At 37.6% G+C, this 10,460-nt stretch overlaps 1 protein-coding gene across 1 annotated transcript; it reads right to left on the bottom strand.

The window, feature by feature from the left end:
• On the bottom strand, positions 1 to 9,203 carry herpud1 (homocysteine-inducible, endoplasmic reticulum stress-inducible, ubiquitin-like domain member 1). Its single transcript, XM_048168926.1, has 8 exons — positions 8,836 to 9,203; positions 8,383 to 8,460; positions 7,369 to 7,440; positions 6,828 to 6,985; positions 6,612 to 6,722; positions 4,107 to 4,472; positions 2,929 to 3,046; positions 1 to 1,053 (listed from the first exon to the last, which is right to left on the bottom strand). The coding sequence occupies exons 1-8, from the start codon at positions 8,989 to 8,991 to the stop codon at positions 889 to 891; spliced, it is 1,224 nt and encodes a 407-aa protein (XP_048024883.1). The 5' UTR covers positions 8,992 to 9,203; the 3' UTR covers positions 1 to 888.
• Positions 9,204 to 10,460: the final 1,257 nt, after the last annotated feature.

Genomic DNA, 10,460 nt, shown 5'->3' with positions numbered 1-10,460 from the left:
TGAAATTGAAACAAAGTTGTTTATTTCTTTTTTCATTTTCTGGTACAAAGAGGCTTATCTTAATAATGTTAATAAAGCTATTTTATACATCAAATTAAATGACAGCAATGCTACAGTGTTGATAAATACCAAATTAAAAACTTATTTTTTAGTCTCTCAGAAGTATACCTCTCTTAATTTCTGTCCCCCACTCTTCCAGACCCCAAAGTGCAGTTCCTTCATGTAAAGAAGGTGCAAAATTGAAATAGAGTTTGTTCGCCTTTGTTTCATCCCGAGGTCAACAACAAACACTTCGCTGCTCATTGAATTGCAAATTCTGCTCAAACTACTTGAACGCATACCAAACCTTCTTCATAAATATTAACATTACTCATTTCACAGGTTGAAGACAATTTAAAAAAGAGAACATGTAAGCATATTGCATAAACAACATTAGCTTCAAAGTGCCACAAATGCAGTCTCCCAAGCACCCTCCCATCTATTCATGCACTTGGAACAAAATCAATGTATGGCCTTCGTTGTCCATTATACTAGAACTTTAATAAGATAATCCCATGAGTTTAATCCTTGGATCACTCATCGTAGAGCACTTCAAGAGAATGAAGCCGTGGTGACAGGAGCCTATATAAGAGGATCAGGCCAGGAGACCGATACCATTGATTCCAGCCGATGTGGTTATCTAAAGTGCTAAGCAAAAACTGTCCAGCAATATTTACAACTCCATGTCCATGTTTATGCAGAATGTGCAACCAATGGTCACATAGACAAAGGACTGGAAAGTGCTACCATCTCTAGTACTTGTAGCCTTCATGTATAATGTCCAGTCTAAATGGTCAGGCCAAGGGCTCTGGAGTCCAGTATTGTTGCTTTTTTCTGACTGTTTCTGAATCAGTTTGCAATGCCCTGTGGAGCCTCAGGTACCAGAGAAGCGAAAAAGGCTTTGAAAAATACCCAGGCTGTCCATAGGAGGTGTGGTCTAACTGGGGGAACAGGAACTGCTGTCATGGCGGGTTCAACAACTTCAGCATCCTCCACTTCAGCAGGGGGCGGCACCTTCAGAACAAAATGAGAATTATTAAATCACATACAGCCTATATACTCTACTTATCCAAGTATAACTAATTCTTCACTTAGGCCTAGTCCACACATACACAGATATTTTTATAAATGGAGCTCATCCACACAAGCATGGTTTAAAAAAAAAAAAAAAATGGTATGAAGCACTGTTAAGAGCATGCCAAACCAACAGGTGGCGATATAACCCCAACCCTAAAGCCAATCAGAAGCCTGAAAAAATGGTTATTACTGGATATAATATATTAATCCCACCCTCTCCATTGACTTTGTATTGCGTGAAGCTGCCTCCTTGTCATTTCTTGCTTCTAACAAAAGACAGAACAATGCCTAAAAGTTGCTGTGTGACATGGTGTACAGTAAACAAGCTAAAAAACCCAGAACTAAGTTTTTATAAGCTACTGAACGATAAAAGCCAGCCTTTAAGGTGACAAAAGTGGAAACAGGCAATAAGACGTGAAGCATCAGCAGGAAGAATGGGTAAATTGTGGGTAAATTTTAGTTTCTCAATATATCTTCTCCTCTCAGGTTCACATAGGGTGGTGAAATAATCCTTTGACATGGTTAAAAATAATGAATTTTTTTTTAGCATGTCCTGTCGCCGATTACGTTTCCCTCCAGTGGGGTAGTATGTAAGTAATATGACACGTTGCGCTCTGTCTCTATTGCCTGTATCCACTTTTGTGTCCTTAAATGCTCGTTTTTTTGAGACGACAGCTTATAAAAACTGAGTTGTTTTTTTGTTTTTTTTGCTTGTTTTCTGTACACCCTGTCACATAGCAGCTTTTAGACATTGTTCTGTTTTTTTGTTATATGTCAGAAATGACAAGGAGGCAGCTTCTCGCAATAGAGACAGAGCGACACGCGTCATAATCTGAAATCCACGCCCACCGGGGAGGAAAACAATTCAACAGTCTCAATTGACTTTGTATAGCGTGAGGCTGCCTCTTTGTCATTTCTGGCTTAAAACAAAAAAATAGCATTTTAGACTTGTACTATGTGACATGGTTTTTTATAAGCTGTCGACCCCAAAAAACGTATGTTTGAGGACACAAAAGTGGAAACAGGCAGTGAGACAGAGCGCAACGGGTCATATTAGCAGCTTTTAGTTAATTTTAGTTAATTAAAAATAATTAATTTTTTTTTTTCTTTGTTTGTTCAGCATATGCTGTCGCCGATTACGTTCCCCTCCAGTGTAGTTCTTATAGTAATATGACCCGTTGTGCTCTGTCTCACTGCCTGTTTCCAGTGTTTTTGTGTCCTCAAACATACATTTTTTGGGGTCGACAGCTTATAAAAACTTAGTTCTGGGATTTTTAGCTTGTTTGCTGTACACCATGTCACATAGCAGCTTTTAGACATTGTTCTGTTTTTTGTTATAAGCCAGAAATGACGAGGAGGCAGCCTCACGCTATACAAAGTCAATGGAGAGGGTTGGCATAAAGTCAACGCCCAGTGGGCATGGTTTTCAGATTATGACGCATGTCGCTCTGTCGCTATGTATCTGTATATATGTTATAAGCCTTGTTAGCTCAGTTATTAGCAGCAATATTTTGGCTACATCCTTCATTGCACAGACTCGCCTCATGTAAACAAAGGAGAGAGCAGCACACAATCTGACGTCAAATAAAAGAGATAGCAGCGCGAACTCCGACGTCACAAACCAAAATCTCTGGTTTCAACACTGCGACCTGAAAATCTTCACCCTGGCAAAAGTTCGGTTTCAGTGACCTGATACTGCGTTTGCGTGTGGATGAACGGCCAAACCGCATAGAAAAAGCTGCAGTTTTGAAAACACCCCTGTTTGTGTGGACAGGGCCTTATTTTCTTTCTTAAAAAGAAACTATAACTCACTGGTTCTGGATGTCTCTGCTCATTTTGGTTCTGCTGGTTCTGGATGACCTCTGGTGCTGGCTGATTGTGAGGCCTGGCTTGGGGTCTCCGTCTAAAAGGAAACCAGCCTGCTGTGTGTCTGAAAGAAAGAAAAAGAACCATAAGAATAGCTACAAAAAGGCATTCAGGCCTCCATGAGCTCCATTTCCATTAAAATGACACCATTTATTTTAAAATAGTCAGCCATTAGCACCTCAACTCTGCTCATTCATACATTACTAAATCACGAGAGGACGCCCAAACTGTTTGTATGGTAGGGTGGGTCAAGATGGGGACATCACATTAAACACCCTCAAATCAAGCTAATGATTGCTGGAGTGCTACACACTAGTCTTCAGAGCAGTCAAACTGCCATGTTTGCAGAGATAAAGTATCAGAAGTTAATTTTACTAGTCTGAAACCTTCAGTGATAACAGCTGGTGATCAACAAAATAAGTCCCAGAATGCCACCTACCAATCTGCAGTCATGCACAGGCAGATGTTTCTTTCTGATCAGAGAGAACCCTGCGTCCTTCTGCTCATTTTAGCTTGCGTAAGCTACTCATTCCTTTCATATTGCTCAGGAATGCATGTGTGTTAGTTTGTACACTGACCAATGGCTCAAAGCCTGAAGTTATATAACTGAGGGTGTATCTGTGTTTACAGACTCTATCAAAAGTCCATAAACGTGTTTCACACTGAACATACAAAAACACTCAAACATAGATACCTGCTCTATAATTAAGTGGCGCCGCAACACAAAACAAAGTGCTACTAAACAGTCTGATTTCTGAATGAATGACTTGTATGAGGCGTTTCATTTTTGTGAATCAAAAATATACAGCACAACCAGTGTATTCCAATTCAAATGTAAACAAATGTTCTTAAGAATTTGTTCTTTTTAGTGAATCAAAAAAATACAGTGCGACCAATCAAGCGTAGTCCGATTCCCTAAAAAAATAACCTATATAAACTCATTCTTTTTAGTGAAGTCCAACTGCTAAACAAATGACTCTTATGAACTGATTCTTTAGTGGATCAAAAACATACAGCGTGACCAGTGTAGTCCAATTCCAGAACAAATGACTCAAAAACACTAACCACATGTTTCTGAATATTATGTATACAAAATAAACGTTTGGTGTTTAGTTTAAACTTACAGGTACATAATAACCAGGCTGCTCATGACCAGGATGAAGCGGCTCATGCTGGAATAGTAGTAAACAATGGTCAGGAAGACACCCAATCGGGACGCGGTGTACACCCAATCCAGCCAGTCGCGGTTCATGTCCTCCTCGTCTTCCATCACAGGGCCACCCTGGGCATTCATTCGCAGATTCTGATTGGCTCCCTCTGGGTTGATGAATGCAGGACCTGGGGCATTCTGATTGGCTGGTAGGTTGTTGATGGGTCCTTGATTGGGTAAAGCTGCAGGTACAGCGGCTTGATGAGGGCCGACAGGCAGCGAGGAAGCAGCGGCAGGGGCGGCCATCGGAGCGGAGGCGGCTGCTGTCATGGCAGCGTGACTGAAACAAAAGTCACAGCATTAAAAACAGTTAGACGTTTCATTCACAGGTTGTACAACAGTCCGATAGGCCTGGATATAGTATGGCTGCAAGAGTAATCTTAAAATAAAATCGTGATATGGCGATTAAGTCGCAACGGCGCCGATTTAAATAAATAACTATATTCTCTGCATGTTTCAGAACTGTGTTCTGAAATGGTATAATGTTTGAAAATGAAGAAATTAAGACAGCCATAAATATTAGTTTTTATATTTTACTCAATTTTCAATTTTTTTTTTTTTACAGTGAAATATTACAATAGTACTATATTTCTTATTTTGTTTGAACTAGTGCTCCTTGCGTGGTGTTCAGAAATTACCATTTAAAAAAAAAAAAAAAAAGTACTATATTTTAGTTCAATAATATTTTTTATTTAATATTTTGGTAGGTTTGGTCTCGTTTTAAAGAAGACATTTGACATATTATTGCGTAAAAAAGTAAAAAAAAAAAATAAGAATAAAAAAGTAAACTTAAAAGTTAAAGTTTAAAGGTGCCCTCGAATGAAAAATTGAATTTATCTTGGCATAGTTAAATAACAAGAGTTCAGTACATGGAAATGACATACAGTGAGTCTCAAACTCCATTGTTTCCTCCTTCTTATATAAATCTCATTTGTTTAAAAGACCTCCGAAGAACAGGCGAATCTCAACATAACACCGACTGTTACGTAACAGTCGGGGTGTACGCCCCCAATATTTGCATATGCCAGCCCACATTTCCAACATTATAAAAGGCATTAGACAAGGGCAGCCAGTATTAACATCTGGATCTGTGCACAACCAAATCATCAGACTAGGTAAGCAAGCAAGAACAATAGCGAAAAATGGCAGATGGAGCAATAATAACTGACATGATCCATGATAACATGATATTTTTAGTGATATTTGTAAACTGTCTTTCTAAATGTTTCGTTAGCATGTTGCTAATGTACTGTTAAATGTGGTTAAAGTTACCATCGGTTATTACTGTATTCACGGAGACAAGAGAGCCGTCGCTATTTTCATTTTTAAACACTTGCAGTCTGTATAATGCATAAACACAACTTCATTCTTTATAAATCTCTCCAACAGTGTAGCATTAGCCGTTAGCCACGGAGCACTATCAAACTCATTCAAAATCAGAAGTAAACAATATAACAGTATACAATACTCACATAATCCGACGCATGCACGACGAACACTTTGTAAAGATCCATTTTGAGGGTTATATTAGTTGTGTAAACTTTGTTAAGGCACTGTTCAAGGCAAGCGCGAGCTCTGTGGGCGTGGACCACGGGATTTAAAGGGGCCGCAGCATAAAATCGGCGCGTTTATAATGATGCCCAAAATAGGCAGTTAAAAAAATTTATTAAAAAAAATCTATGGGGTATTTTGATCTGAAACTTCACAGACACATTCAGGGGACACCTTAGACTTATATTACATCTTTTAAAAACATAATCTAGGGCACCTTTAACTTACCGTTATGAAAAATGCACAAAAACACAATTTTCAATTCTTATATGAAAATCAAAGCCATAATAAATATAAAGTTGTGCTCCAAATTTGAGGTTGATATCTCAAAAATGAGCTTTCAGTAAGATTTTGTTTGGGCACAGTACCAAACGTTTCCACTAGAAGAAATTAATTTCCCATTAATTTACAAAGCGGTCATTTTTGACTGAGAACAATACAAGTTTGACTATTTTTTTCAGGACCATTTAACCTTTTTGAATAATGTCCATGATTTTTCTGTGTTTACATAGCAGGTGCCAAAAACCTTTACCAACTTTCGTACCATTCCGATGAAGTAAAAATAAATAAATAAATAAATAAATAAATAAATTTTGCAGTCAAAAACGACTGAAGAGCACCAGAGGGTTAATAATAATACTACTACTAATAATAACAATAATAATCATAATAATAATAAAAATAATAATAATAATAATACATTTAATAATAAAAAGGAAATTGGCCAAATTGTGAGGCCCTACAAACAAGCAAAACCTGGCTTTCACAATTGCAATTTTTATCAGGAAGTGGGGGGGTGCAATTAAATGTTTTACCTAAATCGTGCAGCCCAACACTGTAGTAGAATGTCTATATAGGTTGTACTCACTATTGCATGTAGTATTGGCGGGCATACATTTGCTGCAACCACAGAAGCTGCTGTGGACTGTAAAGGGAGTACGTGGGGAAGGCTGGATGGGTCATCGCTGCAGTTACAGGCCTGTGAATGAAGGACAAATGTTTAATTAACTAGTAAAAATTAACATTCATACACCTATAATACTTAAAGTGCTGAAACTCAATTTGACAAAAGACAAGAACTCACATAGATGCGTCAGCACTAGTGCCAGGCCAGGCGGCATGACCTCGCTGTCTAAGGCCATCCGTGGAGGGTAAGGAGGTCACAGATGGTCCTGGAGACTCTGGGCTCTGGCTAGCAGTTAGTGGGAAAGGCTGGGAACTCGGCTGCTGTGTAGATGTCACCTTCACCAAAGATTTGAGAGAGAAACATATTTGATTTTTGAGCAGGAAAACCAGAACAGGTGCATGAGACACTATGAAACTTCATATGAAATTTGCCACAGCATTTGGTTTGTACAAATAAGGATGCAGATAAGAACAGGAAATAAGCAGCTGTGTGGTGATATCTCCACCCAACTGAAACAAGCACAGCCTTCCCCTCAGCGACAGTAAACCGCCACATCTCAGTTTCAGCAAACATACTGTAAGCTGATCAAATATACTGCCTTGGAGCTAAATTCAGGATGTGAAACTTACAAATAAACTGAATGTCTGTTTTTACATGTAGCACTAAATCTTACCACATGGTAAAAGCCTAATATAAGCAGTAGATAGGAATAACATACTTTGGGTCTTGCTCCTAGTTGGGGTCTCACAGCACACACCAGGTGAAGAGTGGGCTTGGTATCTGAAGGAACCTGCAGAAAAAAAAAAGTTTGAAACAACTGAAACAAGTTGGACATGATTTTTTTAGGTGGCAAAGGCATTCACCAAAGGAACTATCATATTCTGAAAGAGAAAGCTTTGACAGATTGGTTAAACCATGTGACTATCATATTGTTTTCATCTCTGTGTCATGCTTTGATGGCATGTAAGTCTATCAGGTGACAGGCTTTCACCATGTAAAAACAAATGCCCCATTTTCAAATGCACAACTCGCTTGAGAGGCTTGAGAAGTGTCGTTTCTCTGAGCAGCTTTGAAATCAGACGGACTACAGCGCATGGTAAGAGGATCAGGCTGAGGATACAGAACAAGAGGTGTCTGTGGGTCCACCCATTTTAATTTGTTTTTTTGCTTTGACATAAAAAATGACAGCTGAATTTATACACTGAATCTTTTCTGTAACCCTGAATTATGTTCTAGGGACAAAAAAAAAAAAAAAAAATTGGCCATGCTTTATTTCTAATAAATTCAGCCATAAATGGCAAATATAATGCTTAGATATAGATATTTCTGGATGCTACTACTGGTAATGAACAATATTATAATTTAATTAAAGTTTAAATAAACTTTTTTTTAATAATATTATTTGTTTAATAATAAAAGTATATTATTATAAGAATATAATATAAATACTTATAGTAATAGACATTAAATATAAATAATACATAAAATGTTATCACTTTATAATAAAAGTCAATTGAACTTTTAAAAATGTAAATATAAAAAATATTAAGTTAATAGCAGGAATTCAAATATGTTTCTAATTTCATTGTTAGAAGCAGGTAAAGATAAAATACTGTAGAAAGTAAACAAGTGTAAGTGTCATGGCAAACTCTGTATACAGTCTGTTGTTGAAGTCACTTGTCAACCCTGAAATAAAAACAGAAAGCACCTCATAGATGGCAAAGTCCCTCACCTTTGAGAAAACATCTCTCACAAGCAGGTTGTCCTGAAGCAGCTTGCCTGAGTAAATGAGTCTCTGGTCTTTCTCGGCCTGTAAGTAAATGAGTCCAAACGTCAGATAAGCACCTAGAAAGTCAGTTTTTGCACAATGATGGTTGAAGTGATGTTTGTGAAAAGTAAAAACACACAATTTCCACGTGTAGGCTACTGAAGTTGCTTCCGTATAATGCAATTAAGTACACAATAGAGGGATATTGTGATAAATGATTAATTAACTATGCATATAAAAGCAGACCAGACCAATGGGGTGGAAATTCATCTTCTGTTTATAGTGTAAATGACAGAAAGATATTTCCTGCATTGCTCAGCCATGCTAGCTAGCTTTGTGTTGTCTGTTGAGGAATGCTGACGGCTCGCTAGATGTAACCCGACACCTATAGGATATAAAAAAACAATCCAAACCTACCGGGTTGTTGGGGTAAACCTTGGAGAGGTGACATTTGAGGTCTTTTACGGTCCAGTCCACGCGCACTCCCTCGATCAGCTGATCACCGTGAAACTGATTTGGCGTTTTAATAACCAGCGACATCGTCTCTTCATCCGAGACCTTAGAATTTTCCATTGTTTCTTTCTTAATCTGACCAACTAGAACTATATTAATAATCGCATGAAATATATACAGTAATTTTCGAAGACTTCACGACTTGATTAGTCAAAAGGACAACACACGATAAGGAAAGGTAGAGGTTCCTGATTCAAGAAGTTTCGGGCTGCTCATAAGCCATGAAGTATTTGCGTGTGTTGTTTCCAAACACACTGTGGCCGCCTGTGATTGGCTGGAACGAGCTCGTGTTCAGACGTGGAGCCTGTCCTGAAGCCCCACGCACTGCGCAGGCGCACTGAGAAACAGCCATTGGATTTTTTTTCTTCTACTTCACGCTGTTTGCTGTAAATGTTGTGATTGCATCAGATGGCTATTACGACAGCTTCCTATGATCTTAGTACAGTTGTACAGAAATATGAGCATGTCTGTGCACGAATATCGTAGGCTATACTTTGATTTCCCAGGAAGGTTAGAGGCTTAAAGGGTTAGTTCACCCAAAAATGAAATTAATGTAATTTATTACTCACCCTCATGCCGTATATTTTTTTGTTATTTTTGTTGAAATCCGATGGCTCCGTGAGGCCTGCATAGCCAGCAATGACATTTCCTCTCTCAAGATCCATTAATGTACTAAAAACATATTTAAATCAGTTCAGAGTATAGAGGTTGATTATTAATATTATAAAGTGACGAGAATATTTTTGGTGCGCCAAAAAACAAAATAACGACTTATATAGTGATGGCCGATTTCAAAACACTGCTTCATTAAGCTTCGGAGCATTATGAATCTTTTGTGTCGAATCAATCATGATTCGGATCGCGTGTCAAACCGCCAAACTGCTGAAATCACGTGACTTTGGCGCTCCGAACCGCTGATTCGACACGCTGATTCATAACGTTCCGAAGCTTCATGAAGTGTTTTGAAATCGGCCAACACTATATAAGTCATTATTTTGTTTTTTTGGTGCACCAAAACTATTCTTGTCACTTTATAATATTAATATTGAACCACTGTAAATCATGAACTGATTTAAATATGTTTAAATATGTTTTTAGTACATTAATAGTGAGAGAGGAAATGTCATTGCTGTCTATGCAGGCCTCACTGAGTCATCGGATTTCAACAAAAATATCTTAATTTTTGTTCCGAAGAGTAACAAAGGTCTTGCAGGTGTGGAGCGACATGAGTGTGAGTAATAAATGACAGAATTTTCAATTTTTGGGTGAACTGAGACCCTTTAAATCTATTTTTTTGTTTTTTCTGAGAGTAGCTAGTTTAAACATAAAATGACTGCCTGCCCTTAAAATCAACAATGTAAATAGGTTAATTTTAATATAATTGATTTTATTAAAGTTGATTTTGATCAAAACACCTCCTTTTTAACAACTAAAATTATTTTTTACATTCACCTAAATGCTATAAATAATAAAATAATAGTAGAATGAATATATTTCACACATAGCAGGTAATTTATTAAGCATATTCA

The sequence above is a fragment of the Megalobrama amblycephala genome, linkage group LG19 (assembly GCF_018812025.1).
Source record: "Megalobrama amblycephala isolate DHTTF-2021 linkage group LG19, ASM1881202v1, whole genome shotgun sequence".
NCBI classification, from domain to species: Eukaryota; Metazoa; Chordata; class Actinopteri; order Cypriniformes; family Xenocyprididae; genus Megalobrama; species Megalobrama amblycephala.
This window is presented reverse-complemented; position numbering and strand designations above follow the sequence as displayed.